Consider the following 19971-nt stretch of genomic DNA (forward strand, 5'->3'; position numbering starts at 1 on the left):
TTTGTTGGTAGTTCTTGAATTAGTCTTTTTCTTTTTCCATATTTCTGCATTTGCATATTTCTAAATTGTGGCTTTTAGTGATGCAGTCATCGAATATTTTGTAACCTGTATTGTTTTTAGTCAATTCCCATTTCCGATTTTTTAAAATTTTTTTTAAAAAGTTAGCATTTGGACAGTAAAGTTTTTAACTTTACCAGAAAGTTGAATAAAGTAGATTAAGCAAATACAGTAAGATCCTTTAAGTTATGGTGTAGAGGTTTCCTCAAGATATCTCTCATCTTTCCAACACTAGTTTTGTCTCAGAACAATTACTAATTTTTGCATACCTCAAACTGTAGCCTGACGGCATGCATTGTGTCTTACTTGAAGACACAGTTGCAGAGTGACTGAGACAGATAGGGTGGTGGTTCAAACTCACAACCCAGCAGTTAACAGAACAGACCCCAGCGACTTCCTGAGCCACTGCCACCCCAGCGTCACTAAACAATGGACAAAAGTTTTAATTTCTAGAAATACAAAGTGCCACTAACGATTTAAAAATGGGTTGTATGATAAAATGAAACCTACCAGTGTCTGTTGTGCTTTTATTTTCTCCAAATACTTGAGCAGTTTCTGTTTTGAGCAAATTGGTATCTAAATATCAGCCTGACTAATCAAGAATGTTTCAAGATGGCAGAAAAAGCGAGATTTCAACACAAAGGTGTAACTACCATAACTTTGTAAAATCTAAATTTGGAAATGTTATCAAACATTTCAGATATTGTCTCATTTGAGTGAACTTCTCAGTGTAGTCTAATCTCCATCATTGATGCCATAGAGAAGCAACACATGAATCTTATGAGAATTTGTTCAAAAATAATCTACCTAATTAATCTTTTAAGCTTTCCTTATCTGCTTTTTCTTAAACAAGGCCAACAAATGTTAAAACCTCAAATGTGAAAGTTCATTCAAGAACAAGGTAAAGATGAGTAGATGTGGCTTGATTTCTGCTTTGTTTTAACTGCTATTAAAACGCAATTTTAATCGCGATTTATTTTAATTTAATTTCTTTAAAAAAGAAAAAAGATTTTGGCAATTATTTTAGGAAGGTGACTATACAAAAATGCGGAAGTGATTAGGAAGAGGAAGTTCCACCCGCTAGGTTCTTGTTATTGGCTGAGAGGAGCAACGTGGTTGTCCTATTGGTTAGTTTTAATATGTGCGTCATAGTTACCGGCGACCTGCATTGTTTACGTCTACGATAAAGCCAGGTGAGGGTTGGCGCTGGAACCAGACAGCTTCGGATCTGTCACATGCTTTCATTTTTGCGAAATGTCAAGAACAGAAGACAGTGGAGCAGTTTCTGTCTGGTTTGAAGATAAACGTCTGGTGTGAGTTTAATTAGTTGACGTGTCGTCGTAACACGTCTCTCGTGTTTCATAAATATTTAGCTGGTGAAACTTGTTTAAAGTAGCGCACATGTAAGACATGCGGTGGGAAAACCTCTCCTTCGTCCGCTGGTGTTTTGTTTCGGTTTGTGTTCCTTCTGGGATGCTCCTCCTTGCTCCTCGCTGACTGTCAGCTGATTCAAAGCGGAAAGAGTGACATAAGCTCATGGAATAATTTTAGCGCACACCGGGATAACAAGTTGGTTGGCAAACAAATGTAGCCTACATGTTTATTTGTCTTCTTCAAAAACATTGTTTTTGAAAAAGAATAGGGAACCAATACCTTGAGGGAGGCTCAAAGATGTCCGTCTAGTCTGCTTGAATGATTTGAAGCCATTTCAGCGACTCAACTTGATGAAAGCGCGTGCGGAGTTCCTCCTTTTAACCCTGACGAGCCAGCATGTCGGACACAGACAGGTCTCTGTCCGCTGTCAGAAAGCTCAGCTACGCTGCGGGACACTTTCTCAACGACCTGTGCGCTTCCATGTGGTTCACATACTTACTGGTGTTCTACCACTCGGTGCTGGGATTCCAGAACACGAATGCAGGTGAGTCAGTCTGTTTGAAGCGATGCGTAATATCGTTTTATTCTCCACTTCTAGGTAAATGATTATTTCACTGTTTTTTGTTGTTGTTTTTGCTTATTCAGAATTACATGCAGCTACAAAACAAAAAATAATAAAAATGCTGAGCTGCGTGAAACTAATCTGTTACTGGTTGTGAAACTGTGATCCTTGGAACTTGCTCTGTATTTGTAGCACCTCAACATTTGTGTTTTATTTCTAGCCTTTAGCCCTGTTACACTGGGTCCATATTAACATCCACATTATCTAGAGTGGGCCAGCATGTGAATATAATACTCTAAGAGTTTTTAAAGCACCTGTGTGAAAACGTTCAAAATAGTTTACAGAAAAGTAAACTATTTTGAGTTTACTTGGGGTTCAAATGTTCCAGATGAATCCCTCTGGAACATCTGGAGATTATTGTGAACAGAAATCAGGATGAGTGGCTTTTGGTGATCTGGAAAGTGTTCGTTCAGATCTGTTTCAAATGTAACAAAATTGGTGTACAACTTGAGAACCTTGTGTTTTGCCAAATCAAACCTAACCTGGACTTATTCTACACTGAAGACACTTAGAACCCAGTAAAAGTTAAAGTTTGACTATATTCTTTTTTTGAATTTGGTTAATATTTGAGTTTCCACAAAGCTTCACAGGTCTGAAACTGAGTAATAATGTAGCTGTCAAATTATAAGTTAGCCTGATCACATTTCACTTGCAGAAGTATTTTAACTTTAATCAGATTCTTACTTTCATTTAAAACAACAACAACAAAAGAATGGTCCTGAGGCTGTATGTGGGGAAATCAAAATGAACAGTTTGATTTCAGCTGTTCATTTTTAGCTTAGAACTAGTTTTCAGTGAATGAGTGTCTAACCTCCCTGACTGGCCAGTAGACTGAGTTGTGTTTATTATTTTTCATTGATTTTTACTCATCTGGCTTGTTTTAGGGTGATTGGCTCCAGGTGCTGTTCAGTGTTTCGTATTTCATTTGGGACACACAATGTTCTAAATACCCTTTATAACTAATCTAATGGTCAGGCCTTTACATTGCGCAGTGTTTCTGAAAGGTAATTTGCCCTTTTAGAGATTTGTTCTGTGGATGACTATTTTTCTACATTTAATTATCAGATCACCAAATATCCAGAGTTGTGTTTGTCTCAGAGGCTATTTGAAAGTGCATATTCCACATAATTATTTCAATAATTAAGGGGAAAATGTAACCAAATCAACTTGACTCTATAAAAAAATATAGGGTAGCCTTCATAAGTCAACATAGCAAAGTTCCAATGAGTACAAAAAAATAGGTAATTTGGACTTTAAAAGGCCTAAAAAGAACCTATAGTTTTTCTGTACTTAGAAAGGCAGACTTTTTAGACTTAGAAAATCTAAAAAGATGATAAAGATGGCTAGTTCTGTTCTGGGAACACCTGGAGATTATTGTGGACAGATGTCAAGAAAATTATGAACAACTTCATCAGACTGCTATACAAATGTCTTCAGTTAGACACTACTTCAGAAACACTGAAAGACTGACTGCCACAGAAGAACCTTCCTGCCCACAGCCATAAGCATTTTCAACAACTCTTGGGAGAAACTCTTGTAAAAATGAGTTGCAACAATCCTTTTGGGATTAATACATTATTTTTCAATTAAAGTTAATTATTTTGTGGACTGATGAAGCATAAAATGTTGCACTCTACAGAAAAAACCTTAAATCTATAGAGACACCATATTTGGTGAATACATTACTGCTAAGGATGGTGTAACCAGAAGGATATGGAAGCAGTTACTTTTTCACAAAAGACCCGATTGGTTTGGATTGAAAATCCGTGTAGGACGGCAAAGTCCTAGTGCAAAAAATCGCGTGATAGGAGGACGGAGCCTGGTGCTGCAAGGTTGGAGACCTTGTCCTCTTAGGCGACGGGGCCTGGATAATACCCGTGTTAAACGGACGGCGGAGTCCGGCGACGACAGGCGCTTAAATTCCGTAACAAAAGTATGTTTTTATCTGTTTTTCTTCTTCTTTTTCTTTTTCCAAAATGTCTTTCTCTTTCTTACTGTTTATTCAATGTCACATGCTGTTTTTATTATGTAAAGCACCTTGAAATGCCTTGCTGCTGAAATGTGCTATACAAATAAAATTTGACTGATTGATTGTTGCCCCTAATAAATAAAATAATATTTTTTTAAATAACCTGAGTAATTACAAAATGTTTATCTTTGATATTGTCATTTGTTTGATGTAAACATTTATCTGAGACCTAGAAAGCAAAACCTGAAGAAACATGCAAGGTGGCAAATCATTTCATGACATTCTGTTATTTCTTTGAATTTAAAGAGATATACAATTTATATCCAAAGTAGTAACTTCCCCTTTTAGTTTTTATTGCGTTCTTGCAAAATATGCTTAAATGTTTCTAGATACAGAGTAAATCTTACTGTAGCTGCAAGACGCTCACATAGACTCTTTTCTTTCATAATGAGTATTTATAGCAAAAGTAAATTTAATTCCCATTACATATGATCAAGTTTACCACCATATATGTTCTGTTTAATCCAGTCAGTATTATAGAATTGCTCATCTGTAATCATTTATGTGTGCTGCAGGTGTCTTGTTGCTGGTTGGTCAGATAGCTGATGCCATCTGTACACCCCTGGTTGGCTATGAGTCAGACCAAACCTCTGGTTGTGGAAACTATGGCAAGCGGAAGACCTGGCATTTGGTTGGTGAGTTTGTTACTACAGTTGGACGGAGAGAATGCATCACACTGCAGTCTCGTGTTACTGCAGCACAAGGTTTAGAAATGATTTACCTTCCTTTAGGAATCATGAAGGTTTATTTATTTGCTCTTGAGTCATGTTGTAAACTCAGAAGTTTCCAGTTCAAGGTATAAAAACTGTTTTTATAGTTTCTTGGTTTTAAATTCGTTGGGCCTTTTATTTTTCATATAAACACTAGAATTTCTTAGTGCATTGGTGTTTATTTACATCATTTAGTATTACTGGCATGTGAATAATTCAGAAAAGAGCTCATCACATGTAGTGTATGTAAATCGGCTCATTCTATTTGTCTGTAATTAATACTCAGATATTTAAAAGATAAGGACGGGTATTAAAGTATTGAGATCAACCACTGGTGTCCCAACTGGAGCATACTCTTTGCCAGCTCAGCTGACATTGTGCTTTACAAAGTCCTTTAATGACATCTGCTCAGGGGAACATGGTGTGGTCTATAAAGTGTTATGAGCTCAGTTGACGGAGCAAACCATCTTGTGACGCCTGCAAGCTCCAGAACGTCCCAAATGGTTTCCAGGTTTAGATCTAATTTGCACCTGTGGAGGACCAATAGTAACTCTGAGACTTGTGTATAAAAGACTGCACAAGAGTGCTTTCACACTAAAAATTGGCAAGAGATCATCATGAGAAAAATATTGGGGTCGATGCTCCTTGGGCTAAATAATTGAATGGAGTCAGATTTCAGTGCATTTAGGTGAATTTTGGCGCTTTGTAGTTTATTGTCCAAAACAAAAAGTTTGTATGGTTACCGTATATTTTCATTACAGGTAAAAAGTTTGCATATGTTTACACAAACTTTCACGACGCGTTCATTTTTATACTTCCAACTTGTGCGTAAAGTATCACGCCACAAATTTTTTGTGCGTATGCACGCGTTACACATGAGGCCTCTGGTGCTCGCTGTGGTTAACTTGGCTTTCTAATGTGTTTCTTAGATCTGTAGCTCAAGCTAATTAAGCAGTTGATTTCTGTACTTCGATCCCTTCATTTTACTTTTGTTGAAAGCAGTTGAGAGTGGATACATTGCTATCCTTAAATACCTGCATGAGATGATGATGTTTTGGTTTGTCTTCTTGAGGATGTTTGTTTGGTGCACATGTGCATTCTTGAAACCATGGTTTAGAGCCCAGTTGAAATTCAGGAATACATGATTAATCCCAAAGGGATTAATCATGTATTATCGTATTATGTTCTTCAGAGAGTTGTTGTAGATGCTGATGACTGTGGGCAGGAAGGATCTCATGTGGCGAGTTTGAAGAAGCCTCTGACTGAAGACATTGTTGTTGTATGTCAGTGTGATGAAGAGGATGCTCAGGATTGTTAGGAAGTTTCTTCATTTTATGAAGAATCAGCCTTTGCACAATAATCTCCAGATATCCCCAAGTGGTCAGATAGCTAAATGTCCTTAGAACAGAACCAGCCTTCTGTATCAGCTTTTTAGTCTTTTTAAGTCCCTTTGACTTATAAAAGCACTGTTTCAAACTCAGATGGCATGTAAGAAGTTGGCTGCATACAGTCATATGAAAAAGTTTGGGCACCCTATTAATCTTAATCATTTTTATTTCTAAATATTTGGGTGTTTGCAACAGCTATTTCAGTTTGATATATCTAATAACTGGACACAGTAATATTTCAGTATTGAAATGAGGTTTATTGTACTAACAGAAAATATGCAATATGCATCAAAACAAACTTTGACAGGTGCAAAAATTTGGGTACCCTTATCATTTTATTGATTTGAATACTCCTAACTACTTTTCACTGACTTACTGCTGCACAAAATTGGTTTGGTAACAATATTAAGCTTTGAACTTCATAGCCAGGTGTATCCAATTATGAGAAAAGGTATTTAATGTGGCCAAATGCAAGATGTTCTCCTATTTGAATCTCCTCTGAAGAGTGGCATCATGGGCACCTCAAACAGCTCTCAAATGATCTGAAAACAAAGATTGTTCAACATAGTTGTTTAGGGGAAGGATACAAAAAGTTGTCTCAGAGATTTCAGCTGTCAGTTTCCACTGTGAGGAAGGCAAGGCAAGGCAAGTTTATTTATATAGCACTTTAAAACAGTACCACTGACCAAAGTGCTGTTCAATCACAAGATTAGTCAAATAAAAATCAAAATTAAAACACACTATAACCAACAATACAGTGACTTAAAACACCCTATACAATACATAAACATACCCAGATAAATACAGGAAAGCAGCAGCTCAAACTGAATCAAAGGCCAACCGAAAAAGGTAAGTCTTAAGAGCAGATTTAAAAATTGCTAAAGAAGAGGCCTGTTTTACCGACATAGGTAAAGAATTCCAAAGTTTGGGAGCTGCAACAGCGAACGCCCTGTCTCCTCTCTGCCTCCTCGAAGTCCTTGGAACACAGTAAGGAAATGGAAGACCACTGGGACCGTTCTTGTTAAGCCCAGAAATGGCAGGCCAAGAACAATATCAGAGGGGCAGAGAAGAAGAATGGTGAGAACAGTCCAGGACAACCCACAGACCACCTCCAAAGACCTGCAGCATCATTTTGCTGCAGATGGTGTCACTGTGCATCGTTCAACAATTCAGCGCACTTTGCACAAGGAGAAGCTATATGGGAGAGTGATGCGAAAGAAGTCGTTTCTGCAAGAACGCCACAAACGGAGCCGCTTGAGGTCTGCAAAAGCACATTTGGACGAGCCATATTCATTTTGGAATAAGGTCCTGTGGACTGATGAACCAAAGATTGAATTGTTTGGTCATAAAAAAGGCGCTATGCATGGCGGAAAAAAACACAGCATTCCAAGAAAAACACTTGCTACCCACTGTAAAATTTGGTGGAGGTTCCATCATGCTTTGGGGCTATGTGGCCAATGCCGGCACTGGGAATCTTGTTAAAGTTGAGGGTCGCATGGATTCCACTCAATATCAACAGATTCTTGAGATTAATGTTCAAGAATCAGTTACACAGTTGAAGTTACGCTGGAGATGGATATTTCAGTAAGACAATGATCCAAAACACCACTCCAAATCTACTCGGGCAATCATGTAGAGGAACAATTACAATGTTCTAGAATGGCCATCCCAGTCCAGACCTGAATATCATTGAGCATCTGTGGGATGATTTGAAGCGGGCTGTCCATGCTTGGCGACCATCAAACTTAACAGAACTGGAATTGTTTTGTAAAGAGGAATGGTCAAAAATATCTTCATCCAGGATCCAGGAACTCATTAAAAGCTACAGGAAGCAACTAGACGCTGTTATTTTTGCTAAAGGAGGATCTACTAAATATTAATGCCACTTTTCTGTTGAGGTGCCCATAATTTTGGACCTGTCAAATTTTGTGTTAATGCATACTGCACTTTTTTTTTCAGTCCAATAAACCTCATTTCAATACTGAAATATTACTGTGTCCATAAGTTATTGGCTGTATCAAACTGAAATAGCTGTTGCAAACATCCAAGTATTTAGAGATAAAAATAAATAAGATTAATAGGGGTGCCCAAACTTTTTCATATGACTATTTCTGAAACTTGTTACCAGCTGAGTGAGCACACACTGAAAACCAAAGTTTCACTTCTGAAAAGTCTTTGCTACGTGTACCTTGCTTTGTCCTGACTCTGCTAATAATAGACTGGCTTTTTGCTCACAAGGTACATTTTCAGGTAACCGTGCACACTGTACCAGCTGGTATTGGTCATTGCCAAAACAAGTCAATTTATTAATTATAGCTCTTATCATGCTTCGTTGGAACATGAACCTATCATTACTATTGACTTCCAGGCAGTAAAAAGCCTGGCATTAGTTTACATTTAACAAGGTTTTGTCTGGAGATTTCTTTAATTTTTATCTTCAAAAACTAGAAAATTACAAGTTTAAAAAAATATAGAAAACATTTGAGGCATAAATCAGAATTTGTAGAATGATAATTTATGTCATTCTGGAGCCATAAGAGTTTTGGGTAACACTTTATTTGAAGGGGGTGAATAAGACTGACATGACACTGTCATAAACATGTCATAACACCTGTCATGAACATNCACAAAGAGTCAAGATTCTTCAAAACAAGAACCATTTAAGGTGTTGTCTTACATGCCTGGGCGAGTACAAGAGGAAGTATCACAAATAATCACATAGACTGTTTTTAGCTTTTTTTATTCTCTTGTGTGAAGTAAACTGGCAAGTTGAATATAAAAAACTTAATCTTGCTACAGACACTGAATGCAAACAAGCCCTAGGAACTGTCAGAACCTATTTAATCACAAATTCTATGTTAAATGAGCCATAATGAGCATTAGTGAAGACATTCATCTTATTTGCAACTGCTTGTTGTTACCTAAAACAGAAATGTGTTCAAAGTAGTAGCAACATTACAGATTGTAATATAAAATAGTCATACTAATGTAGCAGAGTAATGGAAAACTAGCACCTTCAACTGTCATGAAATGCTTCAGACATGTCATGACGACACACACCAGTAAAGGAGCAATATTTATGTTACAGACCAACATAATTCATGTTGTGGAATGATCGGCCCAATCCCCAGATTTTAATTCAATTAATACCTTGCAAGATGATGTCACGTTGATGCACTGTTTCTATGGGAAAGCTAAGACATGCAGACGAAATGCAGAACGTAGTCGAACTGTCCTGGAATGAAACACCCACTCCACTCTGCTACAGGGCAAAGATGGCCACTCGAATTCAAGATCCTCACTCGAGTGGCAAAAAGGAAAAACTTCAGACTCAACTTAGACTTGTGCCATAAAGACTCGAGACTTGACTTGGCCTCTTGATTTCAGACTTGAGTTTTTATCCTGTTTAATATATAGACTGACAGGAAGCTGGAATTTGAGCTGACGAGCTGGATCATTAGTCCGTAACATTGCTGGGTTATGGGATATGAATGACTCATAGCAATCTGTTCATGTTAGCTCTAGCTTCATAGTAATAACCAGATGAATGTTTTTCTAAATGAGTGCTGTACTAAATGACTTTGGATCATTCAGTAAACAAGATGAATGTGATTAATCCCCAACATTCTCTCACTGTTAAGCAAGCTGCAACATTAATACAAGGACACTTCTGGCTGAAAATGTAAAAATAAAGCATGTTGTGTTCTGTTCATTCAGAACTTGACTCTCCTTTTCAATTATGAATAGCAATATGTATTTTATTTTCAAAGAAACAAGTGTGATGGTTCTATTTTTCTAGATGCTCTCCAGTCATTTTTCAGAAGCCTCTTTTTCATTCTGTTTATGTTCAGGCACGCTGAGTGTGGTGGTGTCTTTTGCCTTCATCTTCAACCGGTGCCTGGCCTGTGACCCTAACACTCCTCAGTGGGCCAGCTTAATCTACTTTGCCCCATTCATCATCATCTTCCAGTTTGGCTGGGCCGCCACGCAGATCTCCCACCTGTCTCTCATCCCAGAGCTGGTCACCTGTGAACATGCTAAAGTGGAGCTCACTGCATACAGGTAAGGGATCAGCTCCAAAGCACTGGGCAGGCTGATGGACAGGTCCTGAGTCAGTATTCTCCCTGTGTGTATGCAGGTATGCATTCACTGTCATAGCCAACATCACAGTGTATGCCCTTGCTTACCTGCTGTTCCACGGTCAGGCTGGAGAGGATGAAGACTCTCTTGGACCAGCAGACACCAACATCTTCAGGGTGAGGACATGGAGGCTTTTTCTGTTATTTAACTGCTGTCTGTGGGATACAGCCAATAATTTCATGGGAAATTATATGAACTGATGGCGAAGTTAAGTAAATGTCACTGTCTTTTTTTAGAAAGTGAAAGCTCTTTAAGTGGCTGACCCAGGAGGAAATATTTAGTGCCTTTTTCTTATCCCTGGACCTCTCAAAACTTCACACTGTGCAGTGGATGCTTGATCTTTAAAGTTTAGTTGTTTTTTTGTTTGTTTTTTTTAGAAGTAATCTGAAAAGTGTGGCATGCATTTTTTAATTCAGTCTGGAGTCAGTTTTAAACAGAACAGTCTTCCACTGCAATTCCAGTTGAGTCTTCAAGGGAAGACTTACAGAGACATGGACTGGATAATATGACTGAAAAAATGACTAAAATGTAATCATCGATAATTATTTAAGTTTTTTTTCTTTTTTGCTCCATGCCATTGCTTTTATCTTGAAGCAGTTATGAGGAACAGTGGCAAAACCTGAAATTGCTGCTACGCATGTTACTCAACAAGTTGTTGCTAGGTAACCATAAAGAGTGAGTGGATTGATGTCACCCACCTAGATGAGTGTGAGAGCTTGAGGAGCTAAAGCCTTTCCTCAGTTTTGAACTCCAGTCTCTGGACTGGAGTTCAGTGAACATTCTCAACATTGAATATTTTATCAGATATATTAACTATTGATATTGATCGCAATATATATTGATTTATTGTCCTGCCCTAGTATAGACTGAGGTTTTTTTTTGTTTCTTTTGTGCTGTTCTGTTGTTGAGTTAAGTTGAATTGGACTGGATTAAGAATTTGTGTAACATCGGTTTTCAAGACTTTCTATGGTTTCTCATCTCTAGAGCGTTCTGAAGAGGCTTTGATTAAACCGTTTGACTGCAGCTCTGACTGCATGTTTGGGATGAAGCTCCACCCACAGTGGGACGTGTGGGTGCCCCAGACAGGTTTCCTTCCAGGGTTCCGCTGTTTTTAGCTCCACCATTTTCCCTGTCAGGCAATCAGAGCCTGGAATTTTGTTTCGGAATAGATCATTTCCAGTATCTTCGCTGAATCCTTTTGTCTGTGACTTGGTGTGAATTGAACCAACAAATAAACAAGTGTGTGATACAGTGCTGTACTTGAACCCAGAACCTATCACTGATTGTGCTGGGGATCGGCGCTCTCTTCGCTGCTTTCTTCCACCTGGGAACCACAGAGCGCCCCAATCACATAGCCAGCAGGGACTCTGGAGGAGAACGGGAAGAGGAGGCTGAAGGGGAGCGAAGGCCGCTGCTTCCTTCTTCCGCTGTTTCTTCATCCCTTCTGCAGTGGAAATGTTGGCTCCAGCAGCCTTCCTTCTATCAGGTGAGCCTTTCCACTGGTACCAGAGCAAACACAGCTTGTTGGAGAGCAGCTTGACAGCAGAGCATTGTGTGTGTGCAGGTGGCCTTACTCTACATGTCCACCAGGTTAATCGTCAATCTGTCCCAGACCTACATCTCCATGTATCTCATAAACACTCTAGGCCTGCCCAAGGTAAAATTCATTTATTATGTCACTCATGTATTTGGCTTTCATTCACATAATTCACTTTTTATGCTGCTTTTCAAACAGAAATATATCGCTACAATCCCCTTAGTGATGTACCTGAGTGGCTTCCTGTCCTCCTTCATCATGAAGCCAGTCAGTAAACGCATTGGAAAAAGTGTAAGTAGAACCTTTCAGATACTGGAATACATGTCCTCAGTGCTTGATGGTCTGAAAGATTTTAGTGCGACAAAAAAGCAAACAGATTTGAATATCTTACAAAAATAAGCTGAGTTGAGTTAAAACCACTCTAATTCCAGCACAGCATCACTCACATACTGCCAGGCTGGTTTAGAATAAGTCAAGTAATTTTGTTTCACTGTTCCATTTCAGATCAACACTTAGGATTGGGATGAATAGTTTTGGTTAAATAAACCCACCCCTGTATTTGGAGTTCTATTCTCAGATGAAGCTCAGACCAGACAGGCTTGTTTTGTTGGTGTTGTTGGCCTCATCAGATTAAACAGGCCTTAAAAAAGTAACAGGAACTGAATCTGACTCGGTTTTTTACCACATTCCTAAAACAAGGAAGTGAGAAACATGAAGCGCTGAATGTGGAATCTCACCTGATTATCTCTTCTTCTGTTTGTTTAGCTCACTTACTTTGTGGGCCTCCTGCTGATCATGGCCTTCTCTTACTGGGTGCTGCTGGACAACAAGATGGGTCAGCAGATCTACGGGGCTGCGGTGCTGCTGGGGGCCGGATCGGCCACCATCCTGGTCATATCCCTATCCATGACCGCTGAGCTGATCTCAGATCAGACGGTAAGTCCTCCAGCCTCCTGCTCCGGAGGAAGAGCGTAGATAAGAGGAAGTGAGCTGAAGGCCTCTTTATTATGTACAGCAGCCAGTTCTGATTTGTGTCTCTGCCTCTGCAGCAAAGCGGAGCGTTTGTGTACGGAGCCATGAGCTTCACCGATAAACTGGCCAATGGAGTCGCAGTCATGATGATTCAAGCTATGCACCCCTGCCAGTTAGTTCACACACACACACACACACACTCGCACACGTTTGTGTTGCTATCTTTGTGGGGACTTTCCATTGACTTCCATTCATTTCTACAGCCTAAACCTAACCTTTACCCTTTACCTAACCCCAACCAAAACTCAATTCACACTAGGGCTAAAACAATTCCTCGAATGATTCGAGTACCTCGATTACTAAAATTCCTCGAGGAAAATTTACCTGCCTCGAAGCTTCGCTAATTTATGTTTTATTAGTTAGCGCACCGTGTTCCGGCCGGAACTTCATTTGCGTTGCGCGGAGCTCTCACTTCCGCCTCTGAGTTGTTGACAAAAGCTAAGTCTCAGCGGCATAAAGTCCAATCTTCAAGATTGGCCCGTGGGGATTTTATTGATTGATGATAATGCCCGACNATTTCAGATTTTTCTATAACTTTTCTTCTGGTTAACTTAGAAAGTGAGCTATTGTTGTTACAGGTTAGTTTTCTAAACTACAAAAAAGCAACTGTTAGGGATGCTCAAATATGAAAAATTGGACTGATATTGATATCTGATAGTAACACCTGTATTATGCCAGATTTGCCAATATTTCACTTTATAATTTTTTTTATCCGATTACTCGATTAATCGGAAGAATAATCGATAGATTACTCGATTACTAAAATATTAGTTTACAGCAGCCCTAATTCACACCTTAGTTCTAACTCTGACCCCTGACCCAAAAACAGGGTGTCCCCTTGTGGGGATCAGACTTCGGTCCCCACAACGTAGTATGTGTAAGGAAAATCGTCCCCACAAGGTATTACAAACAAATGTGCGCGCGCACACACACACACACACACAAAATGATGCAAAAGTTCAAAAGAACAGACTGCATGTCATGTTTCAGCAGGAACTACATTTTTAATGTACTTTCAATTTCATTGTTTTTTTTTTTCAATACTTTGTGAACCTGAATATCTCTGACTCCACCAAAAACCCATCAGTTTACTCTGAAAGGTTAAAAATTGATGACCTTGTTCTTCTAATTGAGTCAAAAATCCTCCATGATTAAAAAAAGTGTTTGCTGCTTACAAATTTCTTCTGATTTCGGTGTGAAATGTCTCAGATCACCAAACAGATTCCGACAGACCTTTAGTTTTTTTTATAGTAGTTCTGGCCTTGGAGGACATTTTGTCCACTCACCTCTTGCCTTAACTGAATCAGCTGAGCCTCTTGCAGTAGTTTTTCTTGACTGGATGCTTCTTTTATGTCATATTTGATATAACTTGCATTTATATAACAACTATATATAGCATTTTATTGTGCTTTAAAATGATACTATGTGGCTGGAAAACACATAGCCTTTCTAAATGTGACAGAAGAAATCTGTAGGCTTGTTTCCATTTCCCCATTATTTGTGTTTGTGAAATACATGCAAGTCTTCTTTTTGGATGACTGCACCCTATAACAACCTTTAAATCCATACAGGAAGTGTGTTACTATGATCAGCCCATATTTATTCTTGTATAGTTCTGAGTCAGACGATGCCAGGGTTCTTGAGTTTCTAATGCTTTACTTGTCCAACGGTCTCTGTCCTGTCTGTCCATCAGTACAGTGGTGTGCTGCCCAGCCTGTGTGTGGTTTTATCACTACATCATGGTCATAGTGACGGGGGGCGTGGCTGTCGTTGCAGCGTTGGCACTCTGCTCCATCCTCATCTGGCCAATCAGGATCAGAGCACGTGAGTGAAGCTGATGACACAGCAGCACGTTCAGTCTGAGCTCGGCTTTAGTCTTTCTTCTTCTGCTCCTAGGTGGCCTGCAAGTCGTCTCTGATGGTTCCACCTCAGTTAACTAAGAGCCGGAAGGATCTGCCTTCGCCTTACTGGGAACTCTGGTCTTGCATGGACAGTAGGGACACTCACAGTTGTTTCTGAGATTAGTTTCAAGTTTTTCGCTGGAATGTCTGGGAAATCCCAGCATAAGTAAGACTAAATATTCCTTAACCTCTACACTAGGCTGACACTTAGTTGCCATCATTTTCTAGAAATGTTTGGTGCATGAGATAAAACTATTATATGGGTCCAATTCATTGTGTTCTAGAGATGAGGCCTTCCTTTGAGTGAAAGCAAACACAGCAGACTGTATGATAAATAGGAGTCCAGCCTTTTCCTGTTTTACCTTTTAAACACTAAGAAAGTATGACAAAGAGAACATTTAAATCACCAGTGCGTTCAGTGGATAAACCACTACATCCAGTCCCTCAGACTGGTGGGTAAACGGGACCGGATCCTGAAACCACGCTACGCCCCAATGGCACTTCGACAGGACTTGAACAGAAGAGCTGAAGGAGTTCATCATTCATCTTGTAGCGAGGCCACCTGCTGTAATTCCTGTGTTTTTGTTTTGTTTTTGCCTGTGTGTGTTTTTGTTTTATGCAGGGGAAAGAAAAGTGTGGATTTTAAAAAAAATATTTAAATCAGTTTGTGCTATACCAAAAAAAAATCCTCTAATGATCAAACTGAACCTAAAAATCATTGTAAAATGAAACGAAACTTGAATAGTGGAACTGCATCTGACTTTGAAATACTTAAAAGGGATCAATGTCTATTGCATGTAATGGAATAATGAAGGGAATCTCATTGGTGGAGCAGCACAGCTGAACTACGTCTGACTGGGAACAGTGGGAAGAGCTGTTGACCAAACTGAACCAAAACTGAGCTCTGACTTCGGTGACCATCTAAACTATTACCTGGTCTGCTTCACCTCTGTAAAAAAATATTTAATTGATGAAGGGATTATTGTAAAGGAGCTGAAACAATAAAACCTGTTTGTGTTTAAACCTGTCTGCTCCATTGTGTTTTACTGACTTCAGAATTTTCATCTTAGGTGTACATATGCTTTGAGGGATATAATCTTTAAAAAAAAACAGAAATCACAATGCATGATTTAAAAAAAATAATTATTTATGCGCTACTGCTGCAAATAAGTATTTAAACACCTGTGAAAATCAATGTTAATATTTGCTACTGTAGCCTTTGTCTGCAATTAGAGGTCAATCGTTTCCTGTAGTTTTTCACTAGGTTTGCACTGCAGCAGGGATTTTGGCCCATTCCTCCACACAGATCTTTCTCTAGATCAGCCAGGTTTCTGGACTGTCACTGAGAAACAGAGTTTGAGGTCCTCCAAAGATTTTCTGTCGGGTTTAGGTCTGGAGACGGACTAGGCCACTCCAGAACCTTGATATACTTCTTATGGAGCCACTCCTTGGTTATCCTGGCAGTGTGCTTCAGGTCATTGTCATGTTGGAAGACCCAGCCACAACGCATCTTCAGTGGTCTTAACTGAGGGGAAGGAGGTTGTTCCCCAAAATCTCACAGTAAATGGCCCCAGTCATTTATTGTGCAATACAGTGCAGTTGTCCTGTCCCATGTATGGAAAAACGCCTCCAAATCATGATGCTTCCACCCAAATGCGTCACAGTAGGGACGGTGTTTTTGGGATGGAACTCAAATTCGTCCTCCAAACACGGCAAGTGAAATTAAGACCAAAAAGTTCTATTTTGGTCTCATCTGACCAGATAACTTTCTCCCATGACTCCTCTGGGTCATAGGCAAACTTAAGATGGGCCTGGATGTGTGCCGATTTAAGCAGGGGAACCTTCCCTGCCATGCATGATTTTAAACCATGATGTTTTAGTGCATTACCCACAATAACCTTGGAAACCGTGGTGCCAACTCTCTTCAGGTCATTGACCAGCTCCTCCTGTGTAGTTGGGCTGATTGATCTTTCTTAGGATCATTGATATGCAAAAAGGTGAGATCTTGGATGGAGCCCCAGTCTGAGGGAGATTGACAGTCATGTTTAGCTTCTTCCATTTTCTAAGAATTGCTCCACCAGTTGGATCATTTTTTCAGAAAGCTTCTTGGCAATTGTAGACATGGTGGAGATCTACAAGTTTGTTTCCTGTGTCTGTGTCATGTTAGCAGTTGGAGTCTTACTGATTGTGTGCAGCATAAAAGAATCTTTATGCAGCTAACGACCTTAAACTGGTGCCTCTAATTTAGAATAAGTAGAAAGGAGGAGGACTAACAAGTCTTTAGGACCAGAATTTTTGCTGATTGGCAGGTGTGTGTTCAAATACTTATTTGCAGCAGTAATACACAACTTATTTAAAAAAAAAAAAATCACACATTGTGATTTACAGATTTTTTTTTTTTAAGATTATGTCTCCCACAGTGGTGCAGTTGTTAGAGCTGCTGCCTTGCAGCAAGAAGATTCTGGGTTCGATTCCCAGCCTGCGGTCTTTCTGCATGGAGTTTGCATGTTCTCCCTGTGCATGGTGGGTTTTCTCTGGGTTCTTACCACTGTTAGGTTAATTGGTCTCTAAATTGTGCCTAGGTGTGAGTGTGCATGGTTGCTATCTCTGTGTTGCCCTGTGACATACTGGCAACCTGTCCAGGGTGACCCCACCTCTTGCCCAAAACATTTGCTGGAGATAGGCACCAACATGTCCTGACCCCACTAGGAACAAGGGTGTACAGAAAATGGATGGATGGTCTCTCACAGTGGACATGCAGCTAAGATGTAAATTTCAGACCCCTCCATGATTTCTAGGTGGGAGAACCTACAAAGTCACAGGGTGTTGAAATACTTATTTTCCCTCATTGTACAATGAAATGGCTGGAGAAGAAACAAGGTGTTCCAAAGGTCCAAACTTTAGTCTGGTTGAATCACAAGAGTTGTGAAGAAACTGACCACCACCTCTTTGAACTGTTACTTCAAGTTCTTGTGGCTGAATTTTGTAATAACTTCCAAGTTATTTAGTCAGAAAGAGGAAATGAGCAACTCATTGCACTGAAAAGTGTTCTCTTTTCTACCATTATTATTAATAAACCGCCAGGCACATGTGTGTTTTTCAGTTCAATCAACACACCCTTATGTAAGCAGAAATCCTGCAATTTAGCTAATAAGACCGTTAAGATGTTCTTAATCTGTTACTTGTTGGGAAAACCTCCCACCTGCAGTTTGTAGGAAAATGCAAAATCAGCAGAACAAGAGGTTTATTGTTCCTCAATTTGCTCTAAAATAATCTGTTTTTATTCAGGGAGGCTATGTTGTTTTTTCCTTATTTGGTGAGTTTGTGGATCATTCAGTGTGTTCCATGTGACTGAACTAAGGATCCATTGCAGTTTCACCACTATAACCGCAGAGTATTGAGAGGTGGAGTGGTCAGTTTATTTTTCCTATGAGTCTGAAAAAGACAGAATAAAATATTCTATTAATATCATTATGCTAATGCTGACTCAGCAGTTTCTACTTTATTAAAGTGGAAGTGATCATCTGCTGCATACAGATTCATGTTTCAGTTCAGTGTTAAATGGAAGATGATTTAAATATAAATGCATAAATACCATAAAACCTTAGTAATAAAGAATATTTATGATTCCCTTTCTGATCTCAGTGAACAGACTTTCTATTTTGTTACAACAAATAACTATGTGATATGTGACAGAAACCAAACTCTGGTGTCTAAAATCTTTAGCTTGGCTTTTAATAATATGCATGAATTATCACAGGTCGGGTTGAAAGTCCATCATAGAGCAAAAGAAAGACAACAGAGTCTTACAACACTGTTTCTGTAACAAAGCGGTTGTCAAGCCGCTTTATCATTAAGCATTCACTGATACTGAATGTTCACCTTTTTAGACCACATAATCTTTCAGAACATACACTTTGGCTGACATGTTTAAAGCTAATTAGTAACAATTTTTACAGTTTGAACTTGGAGAATATGCAAAAAAATAGAGTCAAAATGCTTACTTCCTTAATTATTCAACACAAACCCTAACTGACCTTGATGCTGCCTTTATTTGTGTGGCTGCTGCAGCATAATGAAACAACAGTTTAAATGGAAACCCAAAGCCTTTTTCAATACTGGGACAAGGATCATACTTACTGTACTGATGTGAAAAATGTTTAGTACTTTCTGTGTTTCTCTAAACATCTTGGTCAAATTAAAAAAAAAAAAAAAAAATATTCAGACATGATTCCATCCGATAAATGTTCAGAAAAAGCAGAAACAGGATTAAACAGGACTCAACATGTAGCGATATGAATAAAATAACACATTTGTCCAGTCAGGGGGCGCTGGCGTTCATTTTTTCCTGGCAGCTGTCCCAGAAGTTTTGTAGTCTGTTGTCCTTGTTAGAACAGAAGTCGGTCAAGTCCCTGAGCAGGCGGTCAGCCAGCCGTTCATCGCCCAACACCCCCGTCCTCCAGGCTTTGGTCAGCATGGTGTTGTAGGCCCAGTAGTAGCCCACCCTCTCCTCACCGCCAAATGGTCCCTGGCTGTTGGAGGTGGTGGAGTTCCTGCGACGCCGCGTCTGCCCACCCGAATACTTCCTCTTGGAGTACGGCAGCTGCAGGAACACGGTGCCTGCAGGACAGGGAAGCTTTCACCTTTCCAGGACATGAGACAGTTTGGGTTTCATACTGAGATGAGACAAACCTGTAACATGGATGTACTGAGGCTTGTTCTCAGCAGGGAAATTAAAAGATGATGGTGAAAACTTGTCGTGTACAAAGCCAAACCTGGAAGGAGGAGGAGAACAAGTCATCACAGCAAGACAATGAAGACCCCAGGGTGGCTAAAGAGGGGCACGAGAGGTGCAGGGCACCCTCTGGGCCCCAGAGAATCATGTTGAGTAAATACAAAGGCAAAGGGTCAGCTTCTTTAATCAAGATATAAATGAAAAAAAACAAAACAAAAAAAAAAACACCATATAATACACCCACACACACATATATATATAAATTCCCTTCTCACCCTGAGCGGGTGGTCTCTCTCTCTCTCTCTCTCTCTCTCTCTCTCTCTCTTTCATCCTCTGAACTCAGGTCCTCTACCAGAGGCCTGGGAGCTTCAGGTTCTCCTCCAGTATCTTGGCTGTGCCTAGAACTGCACATTTCTGGACTGAGATGTCTGATGTTGTTCCTGGGA

At 39.6% G+C, this 19971-nt stretch overlaps 2 protein-coding genes across 5 annotated transcripts in view; one reads left to right on the top strand and one right to left on the bottom strand.

Annotated features, from left to right (window-relative positions):
- The first annotated feature begins 260 nt into the window (after positions 1-260).
- LOC103156353 (major facilitator superfamily domain-containing protein 12) lies at positions 261-15813 on the top strand. Of its 2 annotated transcripts, XM_007578360.2 has the most exons (12): positions 261-1370; positions 1695-1975; positions 4598-4717; positions 10032-10242; positions 10319-10436; positions 11591-11806; positions 11885-11977; positions 12056-12148; positions 12623-12793; positions 12907-13001; positions 14583-14713; positions 14786-15813. In XM_007578360.2, the coding sequence occupies exons 2-12, from the start codon at positions 1828-1830 to the stop codon at positions 14827-14829; spliced, it is 1440 nt and encodes a 479-aa protein (XP_007578422.1). In that variant the 5' UTR covers positions 261-1370; positions 1695-1827; the 3' UTR covers positions 14830-15813. The 2 variants fall into 2 exon arrangements, with proteins under 2 accessions (XP_007578422.1, XP_007578421.1); XM_007578359.2 differs by having other exon boundaries at positions 261-1975.
- A 2689-nt stretch (positions 15814-18502) lies between these two features.
- LOC103156360 (DEP domain-containing protein 5-like) overlaps positions 18503-19971 on the bottom strand; it is a 13929-nt gene continuing 12460 nt past the window's right edge. For all 3 annotated transcript variants that reach the window (XM_016664279.1, XM_016664278.1, XM_007578368.2), the window contains 2 exons: positions 19483-19565; positions 18503-19410 (listed from right to left, as the gene is read on the bottom strand). In XM_016664279.1, coding sequence (XP_016519765.1) covers positions 19112-19410; positions 19483-19565 — 382 coding nt within the window. In that variant the 3' untranslated portion in view covers positions 18503-19111. The remainder of the gene's footprint in view (positions 19411-19482; positions 19566-19971) is intronic.

Source organism: Poecilia formosa, unplaced genomic scaffold, assembly GCF_000485575.1.
Source record: "Poecilia formosa unplaced genomic scaffold, Poecilia_formosa-5.1.2 Scaffold475, whole genome shotgun sequence".
Classification (NCBI taxonomy): Eukaryota; Metazoa; Chordata; class Actinopteri; order Cyprinodontiformes; family Poeciliidae; genus Poecilia; species Poecilia formosa.

What these genes read in the sequence shown, in the direction of transcription:
- LOC103156353 (XM_007578359.2), top strand. Translation starts at nt 1,828, where the DNA reads ATGTCGGACACAGACAGGTCTCTGTCCGCTGTCAGAAAGCTCAGCTAC. An exon ending in AGCAGCCTTCCTTCTATCAG is followed by an intron (nt 11,807 to 11,884) that starts GTGAGCCTTTCC and finishes GTGTGTGTGCAG; the next exon opens with GTGGCCTTACTCTACATGTC. An exon ending in GCCAATCAGGATCAGAGCAC is followed by an intron (nt 14,714 to 14,785) that starts GTGAGTGAAGCT and finishes TTCTGCTCCTAG; the next exon opens with GTGGCCTGCAAGTCGTCTCT.